The 24,809-nt window shown below is 45.0% G+C and overlaps 1 protein-coding gene across 1 annotated transcript; it reads left to right on the top strand.

Annotated features, from left to right (window-relative positions):
• Positions 1-16,203: 16,203 nt before the first annotated feature.
• On the top strand, positions 16,204-24,803 carry RLBP1 (retinaldehyde binding protein 1). The gene is made up of 7 exons (XM_027089286.1): positions 16,204-17,413; positions 17,683-17,811; positions 19,049-19,253; positions 20,828-21,006; positions 22,983-23,141; positions 24,086-24,196; positions 24,518-24,803. The coding sequence occupies exons 1-7, from the start codon at positions 17,402-17,404 to the stop codon at positions 24,674-24,676; spliced, it is 954 nt and encodes a 317-aa protein (XP_026945087.1). The 5' UTR covers positions 16,204-17,401; the 3' UTR covers positions 24,677-24,803.
• The last annotated feature ends 6 nt before the right edge of the window (positions 24,804-24,809 follow it).

Genomic DNA, 24,809 nt, shown 5'->3' on the forward strand with positions numbered 1-24,809 from the left:
GGTTTGAGGAATATTCAGGTTTGAGTGACTGGGTGCACCCTGGTGATACTGCCAGTTGACTGACACACAGGGAAGGATGAAAGTTTGAGTTGATGATGAAGCCTTCAGATTTGGACTTGCCAAATGTGAGACCATGGGATGGCATGTGAAGGAATGCTAAGATCAGGGGGCATGCAGTCTGGAGCCTGTCTCCCAGTTCCCAGGGGTAGGATGGATCTATTTGGCCAGTTCTGGAAGAAACGTAGCGGCTGGAAGAGAATGATGCCTCTCAGGTGCCTAGGTCTGCTACTTGTTTATGACGCTTCTTTTTTTAAAATAAATTTATTTATTTATTTATTTATTTATTTTGGGTTGTGCTGGGTCTTCGTTGCTGCACACAGGCCCCTCCAGCTGCAGCAAGTGGAGGCCACTCCTCGCTGCAGCGTGCAGGCCTCTCACTGCGGTGGCCTACCCCGTTGCAGAGCACAGACTCTAGGCAGGCGGGCCTCAGCAGCTGTGGCATGCAGGCTCAGTAGTTGTGGCTCACAGGCTCTAGAGCACAGTCTCAGTAGTTGCGGCACACGGGCCCAGCTGCTCCACGGCATGAGGGATCCTCCCAGACCAGGGCTCGAACCCGCGTTCCCTGCACTGGCAGGCAGACTCCCAACCACTGTGCCACCAGGGAAGCCTATGACACTACTTAAGTACTTTTTACTTCTACCACATTTCTGGCCCAATATTAAGCTGTGATATTTGGCTAAAACACAGCAGCGGGGTTGGAAGATTATTCCTGAGAGGAATCCTTTAGCTTGCCAAGGAATCAGATGACTTTACCTCATCTTCTCCCCACAAAACCACCCTTCCAGGCTGCTTCTGGGACTGAGCCAGGCAGCCATGAATTTGTGTAGCTCAAAAGGGCTCATTTGCCTTTTTGAACTTCCATTTTTGCATCCCAGGTGCACTTATTGCATTGCCTGTGTGAGCATCTACCCACTGGCGTTGACAATTGCGGCAGGGGGTCTTGCCTCCCCTTGTTGCATGAATGTATCATCTGTATTTTCCATTAGTGCTAATGGGTGTTACATATGCAAAGGAAGAGAACAGACTTAGATTCATAACAATGTTTTTCACACTGGTGCAAGCTTCCTTACTAAGCAGCAAATCTTACCAATCTGCTTCAACTGACTAGACTCCATACACTGGTCAGCTAGTGATACACTGATTCTAGAAAACACAGCCAGTTAAAAACAGGTTTACAACACTGGAATCAAATGTTCTTCAGACCTTGTCAGTAGCTCATGTTTGGATAATAATATTATAGCTACTGGTATTTGCAGGAGTCCAGAGAAAAGTACAAATGGAGGCCCCCTATCATTCCCCACTCTATCCTGCAGTGTGAAGGGCTTCATATGCCTGCATGTGGACACCCAGCCTGAAAATCCACACCATGTCTCTCCTCTAAAGCTGCCCTTGGCTACCCTTGACTATGCTGTGCACACTAGCAGGTCCACTCTGGGGAGGGTGGACTTAGGAAGGAGCCTGTATAGGCCGAGGAACTGAGCTTGGGGATGTTTGGGAAGGTACCCCAAGCATGGTCTAAAGGAGGGCACGTGGGCTTCAGTGCATTCACACTCCAAGTTTCTTGGACTCCTCATCATCTAGGAAGGGAGATATTGAGGCACCCACCCAGTCCAAGCACTCCAGTTGCCTGGGTTTAAGGGCGGCATTGCTTGAGAGAATAATCAAGGTAGCATGTATAAGGAGCCTAGTGTTTAGGAGCACTTAATAATGTAGTTCTGGTGATCCGTGTTGATGTTACTATTGCAAAAAGATTACAAGTCACTGAAGTTTCAGATGTTTAGTATCTTTTACCAATAAAGTATTTTTTGAATTAAAAAAAATAGTTTCAGCTCCCTCCGGCAATCCCACTTCAGAGTGTGTATACAAAAGAATTGAAATCAGGATCTTAATCAGATATCTGTACACCCATATTCAGGGAAGCATTATTCATAATAGTGAAAAGGTGGAGACAACCCAAACATCCGTGGGCAGACGAACGGATAAACAGAATGTGGTGTATCCATACAGTGGAATACTATTCAGCCTTAAAAAGGAATGAAATCCCTTCACATGCTACAACATAGATGATACCGAAGGACATTATGTTAAGTGAAATAAGCCAGTCACAAAAAGACAAATACTATATGATTCCACTCACATGAGGTATCTAAAGGGTTCAAACTCCAAGAAACAAAAAGTAGAATGGTGGTTGCCAGGGGCTGGGGAGAAGGTGAATTGGGGAGCTCTTGTTTAATAGGTATAGAGTTTCAGTTTTGTAAGATGAAAAAGTTCTGGATATCTGTTTCTCAACGATGTGAATGTACTTAACGCTACTGAAGTGTATACTTAGAAATGATTAAGATTAAAAAAAAAGATCCTACTACGTGGGCAGGTCACAGGATTGTTAAGAAGAACCATCTGACTCCATCCTGAAGAAATTCCGACTTAGTAGGGTTTAAGGTAGAGGTTTAACAGCTCACCATTTGTAATCCCAGGGTCTGGAAAAGTGGCACACAGTGGGTGCTTCAGATATTTGTTAAATGGGTGCAAAATTATGAACACATCCTTAGAAAAATAGGTTTTTAAATTATTTCAATGAAATGTTAAATTTCAAAATGAAAATTTTGACTTAAAACTACATTACTGCTTTTGAAACTTCCTGTGAATCGGCAGTCATTTGAAGATTAAAAGTTCAAAACAACAACAAACAAACAAACAAAAAGTTTAGTTCCATTACCCTGCTCCGTCTCTTGTTTCTCAGAGGCCTGCCTGGAAGACAGGAAGAGGACTTGGGAAAGGGGAAGCAGGGTGGAAAGTAATCCTTAAAAACTGGCCCTTTGGGGGCTTCGCTGGTGGCGCTGTGGTTAAGAATCCACCTGCCAATGCAGGGGACATGGGTTCGATCCCTTGTCAGCAAAGATCCCACATGCCGCAGAGAAACTAAGCCCTTGTGCCACAACTACTGAGCCCGCAGGCCACAACTACTGAGCCCGCATGCCACAACTACTGAGCCCATGCACCACAACTACTGAAGCCTGTGTGCCTAAAGCCCATGCTCTGCAATGAGAAGCCACCTCAATGTGAAGCACGCACTCTGCAATGCAGAGTAGCTCCCGCTCACCACAACTAGAGAAAGCCCATGCGCAGCAACGAAGACCCAAAGCAGCCAAAAACACCCAAAAAAACCTGGTCCCTTAAAACTGGTGATATTTGATTCAGGTTTATGGACTATTCAATTGTAGTATTATAACAATGTTCATTTCCTCATTTGGATATTCATACTGTGGTTAATTAAGAGAATGTTTTGTTTTTAGGAAATACATCCTGAAGTATTTAGGAAAAGAGGGGCATCATGTCTGCAACTTACACTAAAATGGTTTAGAAAAAAATATGGTATGTATATATTGACAGAGAATTGTAAAGCAAATGTGATAAAATGTTAACTTCTAGGTGAAGGGCATATGGGAAGTTTTTGTACTATTTTTGTGACCTGTAATTCTGAAATTATGACAAAATAAAAAAGTTTTTTGAAAAAATCAGGCCAGTTGTGAACCTAGTGATCTGCTCTGGCTTGTAAATAATCAGCAAACTTTGAGCAGCTATCTCTGCCCCTTTGATGACGACAGGTAGATGCCTCTTCTTCATCTTCCACTTCACGTGACCCTCTTCTGCTGTCACCCTAGATGGCTGCAAAACTGAGGTGGATCCTCCATCCTACATGAGGCCTCTTGGTGCTTCTCTTCCCATCTCCCTGACTTCCTCATCTATGTCACCTCAGCCACTTACTCTCCTGGACACAGCCTGAGCAGAATCACTACTCAGACAGCAGCTTCCTCTTAGTCCAGTTTCAATGCTCAATTATTCCCACTTAACTATTCTCTAATTTTTGCTGTCCCTCACTCCTCCTTCATCTTGAATTCAACTTGCCCCCTTGTCTGTCCTTCCATCCACCCATCTGGCAAATCCTAACCCTGTATGAGGCCAGCCATATTCTTTGTTGTGGCTATATCTGGATTGCTTGGGTTGTGCTGGAGGCTTCACGTGACTGTGTTCATGGGGACCCTAAAAGTCATTGTAGAAAACTCTAAAGATAGAGTTACCATATTATCCAGCAATCCCATTCCTGGGCATACATCTGAACAAAACTATACTTCAAAAAGGTACATGGGGGGTGCCTTCAAGATGGTGGAGGAGTAAGATGTGGAGATCACCTTCCTCCCTACAAATATATCAAAACTACATCAACATGTGGAACAACTCCCACAGAATACCTACTGAACGCTGGCAAAAGACCTCAGACTTCCTAAAAGACGCCCTCAGGCGACCTACACGCAGAGGTGGGGCCAAATCCAAAGCTGAACCCCAGGAGCTGTGCGAACAAAGAAGAGGAAGGGAAATTTCTCCATGGAGCCTCAGGAGCAGCAGATTAAATCTCTACAATCAACTTGATGTACCTGCATCTGTAGAATACCTGAATAGACAACGAATCATCCCAAAATTGAGGTGGTGGACTTTGGGAGCAACTGTAGACTTGGGGTTTTCTTTCTGCATTTAATTTATTTCTGGTTTTATATTTATCTTAGTTTAATATTTAGAGTTATTATCATTGGTAGATTTGTTTATTGATTTGGTTGCTCTCTTTTTTAATTTTATATACATATATTTTTCCTTTTTCTCTTTTTGTGAGTGTGTATGTGTATGCTTCTTTGTGTGATTTTTTCTGTATAGCTTTGCTTTTGCCATTTGTCCTAGGGTTCTGACTGTCCATTTTTTTTGTTTTGTTTTTTGTATAGTTTTTAGCTCTTGTTATCACTGGTGGATTTGTTTTTGGTTTGGTTGGTCTCTTCTTTCTTTCTCTCTTTTTTTATTACTTTTTATTTTTAATAATTTTTTTCTATTTTAATAACTTTATTTTATTTATTTATTTATTTTTCTTTCTTTCTTTCTTTCTTTTTCTCCCTTTTCTTCTGAGCCATGTGGCTGACAGGGTCTTGGTGCTCTGGCTGGGTGTCAGGCCTCAGCCTCTGAGATGGGAGAACCGAGTTCAGGACATCGGTCCACCAGAGACCTCCCAGCCCCACATAATATCAAATGGTGAAAGCTCTTTCAGGGATCTCCATCTCAATGCTAAGATCCAGCTCCACTCAACGACCAGCAAGCTACAGTGCTGGACACCCTATGCCAAACAACTAGCAAGACAGGAACACAAACCCACCCATTAGCAGAGAGGCTGCCTAAAATCATAATAAGTTCACAGACATGCCAAAACACACCACTGGCCATGGTCCTGCCCAACAGAAAGACAAGATCAAGCTTCATGCACCAGAACACAGGCACCAGGTCCTTCCACCAGGAAGCCTACAAAACCCACTGAACCAACCTTAGTCACTGGGGACAGACACCAAAAACAACAAGACCTATGAACATGCAGCCTGTGAAATGGAGACCCCGAACACAGTAAGTTAAGCAAAATGAGAAGACAAATACACAGCAGATGAAGGAGCAAGGTAAAAACCCACCAGACCAAACAAATGAAGAGGAAATAGGCAGTCTACCTGAGAAAGAATTCAGAGTAATGATAGTAAAGATGACCCAAAATCTTGGAAATAGAATGGAGAAAATACAAGAAACGTTTAACAAGGACCTAGAAAAATTAAAGAGCAAACAAACAATGATGAACAACACAATAAATGAAGTTAAAAATTCTCTAGAAGGAATCAATAGCAGAATGACTGAGGCAGAAGAATAGATAAGTGACTTGGAAGATAAAATAGTGGAAATAACTACCACAGAGCAGAAAAAGAAAAAAGAATGAAAAGAATTGAGGACAGTCTCAGAGACCTCTGGGACAACATTAAATGCACCAACATTCAAATTATAGGGGTCCCAGAAGAAGAAGAGAAAAAAAAGGGGGGCTGAGAAAATATTTGAAGAGACTATAGTTGAAAACTTCCCTAATATGGGTAAGGAAATAGTCAATCAAGTCCAGGAAGTGCAGAGAGTCCCATACAGGATAAATCCAAGGAGAAACACACCAAGACACATATTAATCAAACTATCAAAAATTAAATACAAAGAAAAAATATTAAAAGCAGCAAGGGAAAAGCAACAAATAGCATACAAGGGAATCCCCACAAGGTTAACAGCTGATCTTTCAGCAGAAACTCTGCAAGCCAGAAGGGAGTGGAGGGCATATTTAAAGTGATTAAAGGGAAAAACCTACAACCAAGATTACTCTACCCAGCGAGGATCTCATTCAGATTCGACAGAGAAATTAAAACCTTTACAGAGAAGCAAATGCTAAGAGAATTCAGCACCACCAAACCCAGCTCTACAACAAATGCTAAAGGAACTTCTCTAGGCAGGAAACACAAGAGAAGGAAAAGGCTTACAATAACAAATCCAAAACAATTAAGAAAATGGTCATAGGAACATACATATTGATAACTACCTTAAATGTAAATGGATTAAATGCTCCAACCAAAAGACATAGACTGGCTGAATGGATACAAAAACAAGACCCATACATATACTGTCTACAAGAGACCCACTTCAGACCTAGCGAGACATACAGACTGAAAATGAGGGGATGGAAAAAGATATTCCATGCAAATAGAAATAGCTGGAGTAGCAATTCTCATATCAGACAAAATAGACTTAAAAAAAAAGACTATTACAAGAGACAAAGAAGGACACTACATAATGATCAAGGGATCAATCCAAGAAGAAGATATAATTGTAAATATATATGCACCCAACATAGGAGCACCTCAATACATAAGGCAAATGGCTAAGAGCCATAAAAGGGGAAATTGACAGTAACACAATAATAGTAGGGGACTTTAATACCCCATTTTCACCAATGGACAGATCATCCAAAACGAAAATAAATAAGGAAACACAAGCTTTAAATGATACATTAAACAAGATGGACTTAATTGATATTTATGGGACATTCCATCCAAAAACAGCAGATTACACTTCTCAAATGCTCATTGACCATTCTCCAGGATAGATCATATCTTGGGTCACAAATCAAGCCTTGGTAAATTTAAGAAGTATGAAATTGTATCAAGTATCTTTTCCGACCACAACACTATGAGACTAATATCAATTACAGGAAAAAATCTGTAAAAAATAGAAACACATGGAGGCTAAACAATACACTACTAAATAACCAAGAGATCAATGAAGAAATCAAAGAGGAAATCAAAAAATACCTGGAAACAAATGACAACGAAAACATGACGACCCAAAACCTATGGGACGCAGCAAAAGCAGTTCTAAGAGGGAAGTTTACAGCAATACAATCCTGCCTCAGGAAACAAGAAACATCTCAAATAAAAAACCTAACCTTACACCAAAAGCAATTAGAGAAAGAAGAACAAAAAACCCCCAAAGTTAGCAGAAGGAAAGAAATCATAAAGATCAGATCAGAAATAAATGAAGGAAATGATAGCAAAAATCAATAAAACTAAAAGCTGGTTCTTTGAAAAGATAAACAAAATTGATAAACCGTTAGCCAGACTCATCAAGAAAAAAAGGGAGAAGACTCAGATCAAGAGCATTAGAAATGAAAAGGGAGAAGTAACAACTGGCACTGCTGAAATACAAAGGATCATGAGAGATTACTACAAGCAACTATATGCCAATAAAATGGACAGCTTGGAAGAAATGGACAAATTGTTAGAAAAGCACAACCTTCTGAGACTGAACCAGGAAGAAATAGAAAATATAAACAGACCAATCACAAGCACTGAAATTGAAACTGTGATTTAAAATCTTCCAACAAACAAAAGCCCAGGATGAGATGGCTTCACAGGCAAATTCTATCAAACATTTAGAGAAGACCTAACACCATCCTTCTCAAACTCTTCCAAAACATAGCAGAGAGAGGAACACTCCCAAACTCATTGTACGAGGCTACCATTACCCTGATACCAAAACCAGACAAAGATGTCACAAAAAAAGAAAACTACAGGCCAATGTCACTGATGAACATAGATGCAAAAATCCTCAACAAAATACTAGCAAACAGAATCCAACAGCACACTAAAAGGATCATACAACATGATCAAGTGAGGTTTATCCTAGGAATGCAAGGATTCTTCAATATACACAAATCAATCAATGTGATACACCATATTAACAAATTGAAGGAGAAAAACCGTATGATCATCTCAATAGATGCAGAAAAGCATTTGACAAAATTCAACACCCGTTTATGACAAAAACTCTCCAGAAAGTAGGCACAGAGGGAATTTACCTCAACATAATAAAGGCCATATATGACAAACCCACAGCTAACATCATTCTCAATGGTGAAAAACTGAAACCATTTCCACTAAGGTCAGGAACAATACAAGGTTGCTCACTCTCACCACTATTATTCAACATAGTTTTGGAAGTTTTAGCCACAGCAATCAGAGAAGAAAAAGAAATAAAAGGAATCCGAATTGGAAAATAAGAGGTAAAACTGTCACTGTTTGCAGATGACATGATACTATACACAGAGAATCCTAAAGATGCTACCAGAAAACTACTAGAGCTAATCAATGAATTTGGTAAAGTAGCAGGATACAAAATAATGCACAGAAATCTCTTGCATTCCTATAGACTAATGATGAAAAATCTGAAAGAGAAATTAAGGAAACAATCCCATTTACCATTGCAACAAAAAGAATAAAACACCTAGGAATAAACCTACCTAAGGAGACAAAAGACCTGTATGCAGAAAACTATAAGACACTGATGAAGGAAATTAAAGATGATACAAATAGATGGAGAGATATACCATGTTCTCGGATTGGAAAAATCAACATATGAAAATGACTATACTACCCAAAGTAATCTACAGATTCAATGCAATCCCTATCAAACTACCAATGGCATTTTTTCACAGAAGTAGAACAAAAAATTTCACAATTTGTATGGAAACACAAAAGACCCTGAAAAGCCAAAGCAATCTTGAGAAAGAAAAACAGAGCTGGAGGAATCAGGCTCCCTGACTTCAGACTATACTACAAAGCTACAGTAATCAAGACAGTATGGTACTAGCACAAAAACAGAAATATAGATCAATGAAACAGGATAGAAAGCCCAGAGATAAACTCACACATATATGGTCACCTTATCTTTGATAAAGAAGGCAAGAATATACAATGGAGAAAAGACAGCCTCTTCAATAAGTGGTGCTGGGAAAACTGGACAGCTACATGTAAAAGAATGAAATTAGAACACTTCCTAACACCTACACAAAAATAAACTCAAAATGGATTAAAGACCTAATGTAAGGCCATACACTATAAAACTCTTAGAGGAAAATATAGGCAGAACACTACATGACATAAATCACAGCAAGATCCTTTTTGAGCCACCTCCTAGAGAAATGGAAATAAAAACAAAAATAAACAAATGGGACCTAATGAAACTTAAAATCTTCTGCACAGCACAGGAAACCATAAACAAGACAAAAAGGCAACCCTCAGAATGGGAGAAAATATTTGCAAATGAAGCAACTGACAAAGGATTAATCTCCAAAATATACAAGCAGCTCCTGCAACTCAATATCAAAAAAACAAACAACCCAATCCAAAAATGGGCAGAAGACCTAAATAGACATTTCTCCAAAGAAGATATACAGACTGCCAACAAACACATGAAAGGATGCTCAACATCACTAATCATTAGAGAAATGCAAATCAAAACTACAATGAGGTATCACCTCACACTGGTCAGAATGGCCATCATCAAAAAATCTACAAACAATAAATGCTGGAGAGGGTGTGGAGAAAATGGAACCCTCTTGCACTGTTGGGGGGAATGTAAATTGATACAGCCACCATGGAGAACAGTATGGAAGTTCCTCAAAAAACTACAAATAGAACTAGCATATGACCCAGCAATCCCACTACTGGGCATATACCCTGAGAAAACCATAATTCAAAAAGAGTCATGTACCACAATGTTCATTGCAGCTCTATTTACAATAGCCAGGACATGGAAACAACCTAAGTGTCCATCGACAGATGAATGGATAAAGAAGATGTGGCACATATATACAATGAAATATTACTCAGCCATAAAAAGAAACGAAATTGAGTTATTTGTAGTGAGGTGGTTGGACCTAGAGACTGTCATACAGAGTGATGTAAGTCAGAAAGAGAAAAACAAATACCGTATGCTAACACATGTATATGGAATCTAAAAAAAAAAAAGGTTCTGAAGAACCTAGGGGCAGGACAGGAATAAAGATGCAGACATAGAGAACGGACTTGAGGACATGGGGAGGTGGAAGGTTAAGCTGGGACGAAGTGAGAGAGTGGCATGGACATATATACACTACCAAATGTAAAATAGATAGCTAGTGGGAAGCAGCCGCTGTGTCCTCCCCTAGCACAGGGAGGTCAGCTCTGTGCTTTTTGTCCCCCTAGAGGGATGGGATAGGGAGGGTGGGAGGGAGACACAGAGGGAGGAGATATGGGGATGTATGTATATGTATAGCTGATTCACTTTGTTATACAGCAGAAACTAACACACCATTGTAAAGCAGTTATACTCCAATAAAGATGTTAAAAAAAAAAAGATACATGCACCCCAATGTTCACTGCAGCACTATTTACAATAGCCAAGACATGGAAGCAACCTAAATGTCCATCGACAGATGAATGGATAAAGAAAATATGGTATATATATATATATATATATACACATACACACACACACACACACACAGTGGAATATTACCCAGGCATTAAAAAAAGAATGAAATAATGTCATTTGCAGCAACGTGGATGGACCTAGAGATTATCATAGTAAGTGAAGTAAGCCAGACAGAGAAAGACAAATATCATATGATACCACTCATATGTGGCATCTAAAAAAAAAAAAAGACACAAATGAACTTATTTACAAAACAGAAATAGATCCATAGACATAGAAAACAAACTTATGCTTACCAAAGGGGAAAGATGCAGGAGGGATAAATATACTCACTGTTATATATAAAATAGATAACCAACAGGGACCTACTGTATAGCACAGGGACCTATACTCAGTATATTGTAATAACCTATAAGGGAAAAGAATCTGAAAAATAATACATATATTATATATATATTATATATAATATATAGATATATATAACTGAATCCCTGTGCTATACACCTGAAACTAATACAACATAGTAAATCTACTATACTTCAGTTTGAAAAGAAGAAGTCATTGTAACCAATCTCAAGCCTTCAACACAGCCAATCTTCCCTAGTAAGTTTAACCTTTTTTTTCTTCATGAGAATTATTTCAAACTTTCTTATATCCTCCTTTCCTCACAGCAGGTGAGCTTAACTTTACACCAAACCTTTAAACTCACTGTCATCCGCACAAATTCTTCTCTTTAGCTTTCTGTAGCAATGGGAGAGTGTTTGACCAACCCAGCCAAGGCTGGTACTTCTGCTGGAGCAATGACTCCCGCTCTGTTCCATCTTCTCACCAAGAACCTTACTTACTATCACTTACCCCTCTCTGACCTTTGTCTTTAACCTCTCCCTTTCAACGGCTTCCTTCCTATAAACACTGCCATAAAAATATACCATAGACTGGATGGTTTAAACAAGAGACACTTATTTTCTCACAGTTCTGGAGGCTGGAAGCACAAGATGTTGTAGTTTTCTTATGACAGGGCCGAAAGTAAGCTCATCACACGAGATGAATTGTGCCAAAACACAGCAGTAGAGGGCTGCCGCTCGCTCAGGCAAAACAGCGCCGTCTGTCCTGCTGTGGTAGCTTTTATTTAGACATTATCTATGTTTACATCTTAAGACTTGTTTTCTTAACATTCCAGAAGTGCCAAAGCAGCAACATATGCTTTTATTGATTATACAAGCAACAATGGGCTTTCTTGAAGACATGCTGTGCTTCATCCTTGAGCTCACAAGCAACACAAGGACATCTCCGTGTTCCCATCATTCTGATTATACTAAAGTAGCACAAGGACATTTCCTTGTGTTCCCATCATTCTGATTATACTGAGATCATTTCATGGATCAGCGCCCAAAGTATCCAGGACTGCCCGCACTTCTGGCTTACTCGCTAGCCCTTGGTCTGCCGAGGGGTTCTGGCTTATTCGCCAGCCCTCGGTCTGCCAAGGGGTTCTGGCTTATTCGCTAGCCCTCGGTCTGCCGAGGGGTTCATGGGTCACATCTCCTTTCCATGTCCTCTGTTATTCCACTACATTTCACTACACAAGATCAGGTGACTAGCATGGTCAAGACCCTCTTCCAAGCTTGCAGATTGCCAGATTTCTCATTGTGTCCTCATGAGGTCTTTCTCCATGTGTTCATGTGGAGAGAGAGAGGGCTCTGGTGTCTCTTCCTCTTCTAATAATGGCACTAATTCCATCATGAGGACCCCACCCTCATGACCTTATCTAAATCTAGTCACCTTCCAGAAGACCCACCTCCTAATACCAACACATTGGTGGTTAGGGCTTCAACATAAGAATCTGGTGGGAGACACAAACATTCAGTCCATAGCAAACACTTACATCTTTTTCTTTAGTGGTGGGGAGCTAAAGCCAACTTCCCATCTGAAAGCACCAACTGTTTTTTCCTCATATTGTTAAACCTACTTAGTTAGAAAATATTCTTTCAACAAGCATACAGATTGATTTTATTGTTCTACTCCTCATTACTTTAATCTCTGACACCTCTCACTCCCCCACTGCCACAGGGCAGACTCTTTTTCATGGAATGAGCATGGCTCCCGGAGCAACTGGAGCTTTTTAGAGCACGAGGTGGCTGCCAGCCCTGTGGGTCAGCCCATGCTAGTTGGGGCACTCAATACCATTGGGTAATTTTAAGGAAGGTGTAGAATGTTCCTCGACTTGGGTTTTCCCATCTCTCAAAGGAGCGGTTGAGGCCCAGGCACCCCTTGGGGTCCTCCCTGGCCCAGGAGTATTAGTACTGGCCAAGAGGGAATGGCAATGACCAGACTCTTGCCGCCTGAGGCTGCTCCCAGGAAGGTGAGGTGATGTCACCTTCCTCAGCAGCCAGGGGGCAGGTGTGACTTCTCTGGGCAGTCACACCTGTGTCGCTCTCGCTTCTGGAGAAGGGGGCAGCCTTGTGCATTGAATAATGACAGGGCTTTAGAGAGACCAGGACTTGACTCTTTACCAGCTGTGTGGCTTTGGGCAGGTCTCCTTACCTCTCTGACTCTGAGTTCCCTATTCTGTGGAAACAGGGAATTTACTCTCTACTTCACATCTGAAAGGACTGGATGAGATAACACTGGTAAGGCTCTTGCCACTGTACAGAATGGGGGGCACAGCAAATGCAAGCCCCCTCCCTCCAGCCTGGCAGAGAGAGCCAGGGAGCCCACAGAGTCCGCCAATGTGGCCAGCACAGGTGTCTGGGCCAATGAGGGCAGCATCTCTGCTCACACACTGGTACTATTGTTCCAGCCAGAGAGACTGGACATGAACGTGACTCTTGGGAAGGGGGAAGGGCAGGGCAGAGGCAGAGAAAAGCTGTGAGCAGAGGAATGTCATAGAAAGCTCTGCTCTTTAAACAGGGCCTCGCGGCCTGCCAGCATCCTGAAAATCTCTGGGAACAGTAGCTCACTTCCGTCGGGGCTATGCCATCAACTCGAAAGTGTTCTTGGTGCACAGGAGCGTTGTTTTTTGTGCTAGAGTCCATTACCCAGCTTGACAAAGCCTCTTCTGTGGCCTCCATAGTTCCTTCCTGTGGGGAGCCTGAGCCCTCACCTCCACCTCCATTATCTCCCATGAGCCTCACGCTCTGTGAAATACCTGGGAAAAAAATCCAACAACCCACTTACATCAGTTTGCTAAAGCTGCTGTAACAAGGTACTACAGACTGAGTGGCTTAAACAACAGAAATTCATTTTCTCACAATTCTGAATGCTAGAAGTCCAAGGTAAAGGTGTCCGCAGGGCTGCTTTCTTCTGAGACCCCTCTCCTTGGCTTGTAGACGGTGCCTTCTTCCTGTGTCTTCACATTGTCTTCTCTCTGTAACTGTCTGTGTCCAAATTCCCTCTTCATATAAGGATACCAGTCATATTGGATTAGGGCCCACCCTGATGACCTCATTTTACCTTAATTACCTCTTGAAGACCCTATCTCCAAATACAGTCACATTCTGGGACTTGCCTGGCAGTCCAGTGGTTAAGACTCCATGCTTCCACTGCAGGGGGCTCAGGTTCGATCCCTGGTCAGGGAAATAAGATCCCCATTTGCCACGCGGTGAGGCCAAAAAAAAAAAAAAAAACCAAAACAAAAGCAAACAACAACAAACAACGAAATACAGTCCCATTCTGAAATGCTGGGAGATAGGACTTCCTCTAATTATTCCCACTTCTCAGAGGAGGAAACTGAGTCACTGAGTGGTGAAGTCACGTCTCACAGCTAGAAGGTGACGGAGTTAGGATATAAAAGTGGGCAGTCTGGTGCCCAAGCAGGCTCCTATCACTGCACGCCACAGCCTAAAAGTGGGTCAGCCTGTCTTGTCATTTCCACACTCAATCTTAACCAGCTACATTTCCCAGCTGGCCTCACTCACTGCCCGACCACGCCAGGCCCTGCCGGGCTTGGGGAGAGGGTGACAGGCCAGGATTCTCCACAGCTGCCATTTCATCTACAATCACATTTAAAATTTCCCTCCATCTTGAGCATGTCTTACCCAGGGGTGTGCTTTCTCAGACCTCCCTGCGATGAGAGAGGGAGGAGAAGCATATGGGGCTGGCCCAGATCCCATCCCCATAGCCCGGCTTCCACATGGCTGAGCAGGAACTCTGGAGCAGACGCACACAAAGGAGGGCTTTGAGGTGGCTCCAGCCAGCCCCAGGCTGATCCCCTCTCCCCCCCTGGTGCGTCACTTGCCCCAATCTGGGCCTCCCTGTGAGCCTGATTTAACGGGAAACTGTGGGCCGTGAGAAGTTCCTTGTGACACGCTAATTCCAACCTGCTGACTGGACCACGCCCCCAGAGGAGGCAACCTCCAGGCCCTGGAGGACACAGGCACCAGGTGTCCCAAGGAGGAGCCGCTGACTTGGCAGGTAAGTCAGTAGCAGGGGCCTGGCTGGGCCAGGAAGCCCAGGACTAGGGTGAGGAGTCAGCGGTGGGGAGACCACATCTCAGGCTGCTCAAAAACCGAAACCAGCTAGCCATTTTTCAGGTTGAGCCAGACCAACCTGATGGCAGACTTAGCAAATAACAATATAGGACACCCAGTTAAATGTGAATTTCAGATGAACAACAAATACTTTTTTAGTATAAGTATGTCCCAAATTTGTATGGCACATACTTAAACACTTCAAAAAAACTTTTGCTCGTCTGAAACTCACATGTAATTGGGCATTCTGCATTTTAACTGGCAACCCTAGACGGCAGGGAACAGCCTCGACACGGAGGGAGGGGTGGGTATATATTCTTGTATACAGCTCATAAATCAATATTTAAAAAATCAGAGTTAGTAGATTGGGCATATTTTAAAAAGAGTTGCTGTACTGACTTTAACCCTCCATTTCTAAGATCTAGGATCTTGTCCTGATGAGCTGCCTAACTGGCTGGGGGTGTCTTAGCCACTGTCTCTCCTGTCTGAGCCCCTTGCTCAGGGAGTTCTATCAGCCTCTCCCTTTCTGTTCCAGCAAAATCCAAGGGAGAGCACAGTCGTATTTCAGTCTGTCTTGTATATATGCCTGCATATTTGGAAGTCTACCTGATAGAAAGCTGACTTAGATTTTATTCCTGTTGGTGCATGACAGCCCCCAGAACCTCCCTGCCCTGCTGGGTCTGTGGAGTGGGAGAGGCAGGAAATGGGAGATCCTCAGATATTCCCTGGTATCCTCTAAGTCTCTCTGTGCCAGTTGGGGTAATGATCAGTATGATGCTAAGAAAGGGAAGGGGAACTATGTTTTAGAGCAAAACACTGTGCTAGGTACCCTACAGAAATTACAGGATCTTCATTACAACTCTATTTGGTAGGTGTGGTTATTATCCCCAATTTGCAGATGAGGAAACTGAGGCTCAGAAAGGTTAAATAACCTACCGCCCTAGCTCATATGGGTGGTAAATGACAAAGCCTGATTCAAACCTGGTTCTCTCTGACCCTAAAGGGTTTTCTGTGACACCAGCTCTCCTAGGGAGTTTGCCTGGAGATGTCTTGGCTCTAGGTGTCAAGGCAAGTCTAGGTCTCAGGCAGACATAGGTTCAAGTCCCACCTCTGCTACTAATCAACAGTGAACAGATGACAGAACTGACCAACGGAAACCTGGTCAGAGGCAGGAGCAGGGTGGTGACGGGTCTGGGGACATTTAGGTAAGAGAGGGGAAAATCTGGAAATAGAAGAGTTGTCTCCAAAAATACTCAGTGGGTTGTCATGTGCACAGTGAAATTGGTTATGGTGGTCAGGCACTGCTTCTGTGTTCATTATTTAATTAAATCCTCATAAACTTCCATCTCCCTTGTACAGGGGACAGCCAAGATACAGGTTAAATCACAAAGCTTGCAAATGGAAGAGAGAATTCGAACGCAGTCTAACTTTTGCCACAACAGGCTGCCTCTTGATGCTGATGGAAAGTTCACAGCTTGGTCTTAAGTCCCGATCCCTGGCTATTGAGGGCTGTGTGACCTTGGACAAGTCACTTATTCTCCTGGGCCTGTTTCCTCCTATGTAGAATGGGAATAATAATGCTGGCTCCCAGACAATGGATTTGAAAATAGCGCATCACAAGGCACAGAACACGCACCCAGTTATGGTTATGTAACTAGCCACCACCCCTCTGGAGAGTTAATTCACTGGAACGGGGCCATCCACTAGGCTGGGAAGTTTCTGAGGTGCCCCTTTGGGCTGGAAAAGGAGGGTCACAAATGGGAGGATGGATTGCCTTATCCTGCAGTGATCATGTAACTGAGAATGGAGGCTGATCCTAGTTTTTCCTAGTTTTTCCCTGGCTGGGCCAACTCATCTTAAGAACTGAGGTTTGAGGTATTTTTGTGTGTGTTCCTTCTCAAAGTGGGGTTTCCCAAAGTGTAGCCCAAGAACCACCTTCTTCGGAGCCACCGGGGGTGCTGTTTTAAAGTATAGATGCCCGGGCCCCAGTTCAGACCTCCTGAGTCAGAATCACAGGTGCAGGGCCCAGGCATCGGCATTTCTAACAAATGCCTCATGTGATTCTGATGCACTCAAAAGTTTGAGATCCACTGTTCTGAGACAATAACAGAACAGTTTCTCCATACCACTGCAGCCCTGACTTCCTCTCCTAGGAAGGAGGTTGCCTGGAGAGGCCAGGACAGAAGAAGTGGGGTCCTTCATTTTCCGAGCACTCCGAGTCTTCCAGAGGCAGCATGTCAGAGGGGGTGAGTACCCCTGTGCCCTGGGGCTCCCCTCCATCCACCTTCCCTCCTTCCCTTTCTCCCTTCCTGTTTCTCTGTCATCTGGTCTGCGCAGGGTTATGGGCATTCACCCCTACAACCTCTCTGCGGTCCCTGACCCCACCCAAAGGGAGGAAGCTCAACGGTGACCTTGGGCAAAAGCACTAGTTTAGGGTCTGAGCAGACCCATTTGACTGGCTTGCTCAGGTTGCTGGGGGTCTCTTCCTGTCTTTTCCTTACTTCTCTCTGCCCAGGCGGGCACATTCCGCATGGTCCCTGAAGAGGAACAAGAGCTCCGTGCCCAACTGGAGCGGCTTACAACCAAAGACCACGGACCTGTCTTTGGCCAGTGCAGCCAGCTGCCCCGCCACACCTTGCAGAAGGTGAGGTGGCCCCGGGGTGTGCAGAGGGACAGGGTAGAGAGGCAACAAGGGGGAATGTTGATAGCATCCTCTCTCCTGTAGAAAAGGTCCAGCACCAGCTCTCCAGGTCATTCTGGACCTAAAGGACTGGCTTGTTCTAGGGGCTATTCTGAAGGTCAGGGCCATGGCAGCAGTTGGGGTGACCAGATGTCCAGGCCAGCCTATTCCAAGACTATGGCACCAACAGTGTTCCCTGAAACCAATGCCGAGACCTAGGGCTTCTGGACCAGGGATCATCCTAGACTCAGATGTGAGGAACATTGGTTTGCAATGGTCTTGGAGAACAGGGATCCACCTGCTGCCCCCATTGGATAGGAAAAGGCCTGAGTTCTAATACCAGACCGACTTCCAACTTGCTGTGTGACCTTGAGCAAACTTCTTTCCCTCTTTGGGTCTTGCTTTCTGTACCTGTGAAAGAAAGTTGTTGAACCAGTTCGGAGTTTATCAGACTGTGCTCTGTGGAGGGTGGCAGAGCTGTGTTGGGGTTGAGCTGGACCCGGGCTCCTGGCTTCCATCTCTGCTCCCTGGGTGTCTCAAGGGAAAGGTGCTCTGAGCTCCCCCAGACCTGCCTTTCCCCCTCATGCCATCCAAGGAAAGAGCTGCCCCTGGCATGCTGAGGAGTTCTCCAGGCTCAGCCAAGGGGAGGAATAGGAGGCAGAGGACAGGCTGCCATCCGCCTGGTATCTTTGATTTTGGAAAGATCAGAAATGAGCCTGGGAGGCAGCAGAGTGAAGCGATTAAAAGTCCAACCTGAGTAAGAGTTTCAGCTTCACCCCTTTTTATCTGGGTGACCTTGGTCAAGAATACCTTGACCTCTATCAGCCTCAGTCTGCTCACCCTGAGAAATGGGGATAAGATGACAACCTTCCTGTGACGGATTGTGGCAAAGACTTAAAAACATAACGTATCTAAAGGACTTAGCAGTGTGCTAAGTCAGGGCTCCAGTAGGCTGTTGTGATTAGAAACGTTTAGCTCTCTGGCTGTCTCCTCAAACAAACCCAGGATGAAAGTTTGACTTAATTTTCTCCAAATGTAATTGGCAGTCTGAGGTGCTGCCAGTGCAGAAGCTGCCCCTGCGGACAGAGCAGCCATGGCCCCAGCTGCCGTGCCCTCTGCCCCTCAGCCGGTCTGGCACCTGGAGGAGCCTCCCGCACCCGCGCCTACCTGACTTCGTGCCTGCACCCCACCCCTGTTCCAGGCCAAGGACGAGCTGAATGAGAGGGAGGAGACCCGGGAGGAGGCGGTGCGGGAGCTGCAGGAGCTGGTGCAGGGGGAGGCAGCCTCGGGGCAGGAGCTGGCCGTGGCCGTGGCGGAGAGGGTGCAGGGAAAGGACAGCGCCTTCTTCCTGCGCTTCATCCGCGCGCGCAAATTCCACGTGGGCCGAGCCTACGAGCTGCTCAGAGGTGAGGCCTGCGCCGGATGGGTGGCCCTGGGAAGGCTACGGCGGGTGGGGAGTGAGGGGGGAAGGGGGGAAGGTCATAAGGAGGGCGTTGACCCTCACCCGGGCACTGAGACCGACTCCTTCACTTCCCTCCCATTCCCTGTGCCATACAAGTCACTCTCTCTGAGCCTCCTTTTCCTTCCCTGTAAAATGGGTGTGTGAACTACATAGCCTTCAAGATCCCCTTCAGCTCTGACAATGAATGGATGAGTCTGGCAGGACCAGATTCCTAGAGGTCTGGCCCCGCCTCTCCACTCTCCTGAGTCTCAATGAGCAGAACTGAGTCACCCAAATTGGGGTAGTTTCCTCTCTCACCCCTGCTCTCCCCTTCCCCACCCGCCCAGCCTAGGTTTTGGCTCTGGAGCACTGCAGGGAAGGTGGGTATGAGCTTGACTCCCCTCAGGTACCCAAACCTCACGCATAGTAGAATTGAAGATGGTGCCAGCCCTGGGGGTGAGTCCCAAGGACAGAACCAACCTGGCCGTGCCCACGGGATGAAGACCAGTGTCTTAAGGAAATCAAGTCCCTGGTGCTGGTGGAGGGAAGGGGTGTCTGAGCAGGCCCTATGCAGGCTGATGATTCTCCTTACTTCTTCCTTCCTTCCGCAAATGGTAATTCTCTGCTTTGCTTTGCCAACCGCTGTTTGAGGCCAAAGGATGTGGCAGAGAACAAAGCAGACAAGAACTGCCGGCCCTCGTGGGTCTTATAGTCTAATGGTGGAAATAATAAACCAGACAAATAAAATAAAAATATACAGAGAAAAATAAAGAAGGTGGATATAAAGGACTGAGGGGTTGAAGTTTCAGGTAAAGAGGCTAGGAAGGCTCCAGTGCAAAGAGAACTCTTAAAGAAAAACTCGAAGGAAATGAGATGCCTGGGGAAAGAGCAGTATAGCAGAGGGTACAGCAAAGACGAAGGCTAGGTGGTGGGAACGGGCCTGGAGTGTTGGAGGAGCAGCGAGGAGGTCAGTGGCTTTCCCTTGGCAAATGCCTCCCCAAACCTCCTCTGGGCCTGGTCCCTCCGGGGTTTGGTGGAAGAGACAATCGCAGATAGGCGGGGACCTGTTCAGGATGGGTCAGGGTGGGGTTAGTGGGTGGTGGGAGTGCCGCTGGAGTCAGAGAGGGCCTCTGTGTCCTGCTTTGGGTTTTATCTGGGGGTCATTTCCCCACCCCGCCACTCAGCTAACCCTGTGCCCAACTGAGAAACCTGTGCCTCTACTGTTGGGAAAGAGAAAAATACCAAATAGTAATTGTCCTTCGATTTAGGATTACATCTTGTGTTTTTACAGTTTACTCATGGCGTCTGTACCTGGAATCTTGTTTGATTACCACAGCAATTTGGTGAGATAGGCCAATATTATCGTCCTATTTTTTGGAGAGGTAATATGGGGCACAGAAAGGTTGAGTATCCTGCTGGGTTACACATAGCATGTAGGTGGAGGAGCCAAGCAGGAGCCTGGGTCTCCGGATGCCCACCATGTGCCACCCCAGGATGGGCTGGCTCCCTGAGGGGCCTCTTCTGCTCCCCCTCTGCCAGGCTATGTGAACTTCCGGCTGCAGTACCCAGAGCTCTTTGACAGCCTGTCCCTGGAGGCTGTCCGCTGCACTGTCGAGGCTGGCTACCCTGGTGTCCTCTCCAGTCGGGACAAGTATGGCCGAGTGGTCATGCTCTTCAATATTGAGAACTGGGACTCTGAAGAAATCACCTTTGATGAGGTCAGTGGGGATTCGCCTGGCTCCCTCCCATCCCCTAGGCTGGGCTCCCTCCTCCAAACCTGGCCTCTATTGGACCCTCATTCCTGGCTCCCCAGGAGGCGAGGTTTGTGGGGGAATGGCCAGTAGCTCATGGCACCAGGCCCTTTCCCGGCAGGAGGAGAAATCCTAGGATGTGCCATGGCAGCTGGAAAACCCAGCAGCTTTGAAGGCAGGGCCCACTGGCCAGTACATTGCCAGCCCCTGGTACCCCTGCCAAGTGGGAGTGACAGCTGTGGGCCACGAGCTGAGATCAGCCCTGCCAAATGCTGAAAGCTGAGAGCGACACAGACCATATATATATGTGATTTTACTTGTCAGGCCTTTAAGAGAGCTGTCCTAGTGGCGGAACTAGGGTTTATCTTGGGAGAACTTTGGCATGTGCCACCAGGCCTTAAAAAAAAAGTACAAACTCATTTTAGAAAATGCTGCCTAGTAGTCGCAATACCATTTATTTAGAAGTCCATCATTTTCCCCAGTGGCTTGAGATGCCATCTTTATCATATTCTGCATCTTCATATGTGTTTGGATCTATTTCTGGACTTTCTATTCTGTGCCATCGGTCTGTCTTTTCATGCTTCAATATCACACTGTTTTAATTATAGAGATGGTATAGAATGTTTAATATCTGTTGGGATTAGTTCTGTCCTTAATGCTCCTCTTTTTCAGGGCTTTTCTAGCTATTCTTGCATGTTTACCTTTCCTTATGAACTTTAGAATTAATTTATTAAGCTCTAGGAGAAATGTCAGGAGACTTTTATTGGTGTAACATTAATATAACTAACAAACTTGGGGAGAATCAGCATCTTTATGAATGCAACATCCATGGCCAGTGGTACTATCCACAAAAAAGGGATGCCTTCCCTTTTACATTTTGAGCTTCCAGGAGTGTTTTAAAGTTTTCAAACCGTATGCATGTTTGTTAATAAGTTTGTCGTAAGTATTTATTTTATTGTTGCTATAGGTGGGACTTTCTCTGCCATTATATCTCCTACTTGGTTATTTTTTGTATCTATGAAGATTATTGGTTTTGTATGTTAATTTCGTATCCTGGTATTTTTACTGAATTCTTCTGTTATTTATGTTACTCATATAAATGACTCTCTCAGATTTTCTAAGAATACTATCATATTATCTGTAAATGGGGGATATTTTTTCTTTTCCTCTTCTAGTTCTTATACCCTTGAGTTAAAAAAAAAAAAAAACAACTTGGATGCACTGGCCACTACTTCCAACACAGAGTTGAAGAGTGGTGGGGAAAGTGAACATGCTTATCTTGTTCCTGATCGTATTAGGGATGCCTGTAGTGTTTGCTACTGAATAAGATACTGGCTTTAGGACTGAGGCATACATACGTATGGTAAGGAAGAGACTTACAAATATTTTTTCTTGTTACATAAGTGATATCTACTCATTTTAGAAAATACCAAAAAAATCACAAATTTAAAATCATCCACAATTCTACCACCCAGAGATTTCTACCACTGACATCCTTCCAGCCTATTTTTTCTAGAAACCTAGAAACATATGTGAACGCATATGCACATAGACATACATATTTTTTCTTATAAAAATGGGATTGTATGCTACAATAATACACCATGAATGGATATCTTTCTATATCATTAGTCTTATATATCACCGTTCTAGAATACTCCATGGCATGAATACACCATAATTTCACCAGTCCCTTATTGCTGGACATTTAGGTTGTTCCACTATCATAGGGGTACAAGGATAAACACTCTGGCATCTAACCGTGGATATGACATTGAAGATTATTTTCTTGGCATACATTCACAGAGGTGGACTGTCCCAGCTCAAAGCCTGTGACAAATTACCTCTGGGAAGGGGTATACCAGTTAGCTCTCCCGTTAGGACCTTGAGTCTTAACTGTCTTTGTGGGTTGGATCTTACAGCCCATTTACATTGTGCCCAAGATCTTGCAGGCATACTGTTTCATCCTGGAGAAGCTACTGGAGAATGAGGAAACTCAAATTAATGGCTTTTGCATCATTGAGAACTTCAAGGGCTTTACCATGCAGCAGGCTGCTGGACTTCGGGGTTCAGATCTCAGGAAGATGGTGGACATGCTCCAGGTGAGGCCACAGAACCCTGTCCTGCAGGAGCCTCTCACGGGTGGGAAGGCTGGGAGGCTGGGCCGGGTTTCCCAGTTTAATGATGCTGGCAGGGACCTGAGAAGACAGCCGCCTAGTGCCCAAAAGAGCAATGACAATCACAGCCCCAGCCACAAACACTTCGTGGTGATCAACAGTTTGCCACGTGTTCACATTCATTAATTTATTAACTTCTTAAAAGCATTCTCTCCCTGCTTCCCTGCTTCGCTTTACAAACCTGGAAATCTAGGCTCAGAGATTTGAATGACTTCTCAAGGTCACACAGCTATCAAGTGGCAGAGGCGGGACTTGAACCTACACCTTCTGACCTAGAATCCCATTCTCTGTCCACATATGTCATGCTGCCTCCCTCTGGATGTGAATTTCTCCTGAGAAAGAGATCTCATTAATGCTCCTGACAACTCACTCCTATATACTCATGTGTCAGAAGTCCTTTCTTAGACCTAATCTAATCTTAAATCTGCTTTGCCTTGGAAAGGAGAGATGGGAGGTGGGAGTCATGGGAGGGGACAAAGGACAATGAGGCATGACAATAGTGTACCTCTGGTCTATAATAGTTTGCAGTCCGCTCAGCAGGCAAGTGGATTTGAAAAACCTTGGTCACCTAAAAACCAAGCAAGGCTACCATTTCATTTCCTTATTCCACCTAATTACAAGGTTTTGTGCATCTGCAGGATGAGTGTTGGGTTGCGTGGCCTCTGGGGCATCCTTCCTTCAGTTTGGAGCTGCAGTGAAGCCAGGGCTCCCCAGCTGCTGGCCTGGGGATGGAACCTTCAGTGGGCTATCCTCTGGGGCAACCGAGTGATGACAACTCTGTCCTCTTGTCATGGGGAGAGGCAGTGGGAGAGTGAGTGGGAACCTCTGAGGTCATGGGGCATGTGGTGGGGTGCTGTCTGTCCCTGCAGGATTCCTTCCCAGCCCGGTTCAAAGCCATCCACTTCATCCACCAGCCGTGGTACTTCACCACAACCTACAACGTGGTCAAGCCCTTCTTGAAGAGCAAATTGCTCCAGAGGGTGAGTGCGTGGCCATGCAGGGAAGGTGCCCGGTGATTGTCTGGTGTGTGAGTGAGTGAAGGGGGTTGTAGCAGGAAAGGGTTCAGGAGACAAGAGGGATGAAGGTGGAGGAGGAGGGCACCCCGCCTGAGCCCTCCTCAGGCTCTGTACCAGGGTTCTGAACCAAGTGGATCCCACAGACAGCACAACAAGGAGGACTTTTGAGCAGGCCATCACCAGGCAGAGATGGCATGTGTGCCTTTGTCCTGTCCCTCTTCTCCTCCCAGCCCTCATCCTAAGGGAACCCCCTTGCTCAGCTCTATCTCCTCTGCTCCCCTGCAGGTCTTTGTCCACGGAGAAGACCTCTCCAGCTTCTACGAGGAGTTCAATGAGGACACCCTGCCCTCCGACTTTGGGGGCACACTGCCCAAGTATGACGGCAAAGTCGTTGCTGAACAGCTCTTTGGTCCCCGGGCCCAAGCTGAGAACACAGCCTTCTGAGAACATCCCCTGCCATCTGATCTGTAGTTAGTGTCCCTGGGCCTCTCCTCAGCTGCCCTGGACCCAGAAGGCTGGGAAAAGGGCTGCCTGGGATGACTGTGGTTCCTCTGAACCTTCCTAAGCTTGGGTGAGC

The sequence above is a fragment of the Aethalodelphis obliquidens genome, unplaced genomic scaffold (genome assembly GCF_003676395.1).
Source record: "Aethalodelphis obliquidens isolate GAN/ISIS:26980383/991018 unplaced genomic scaffold, ASM367639v1 scaffold65, whole genome shotgun sequence".
In the NCBI taxonomy this organism is placed as follows: Eukaryota; Metazoa; Chordata; class Mammalia; order Artiodactyla; family Delphinidae; genus Aethalodelphis; species Aethalodelphis obliquidens.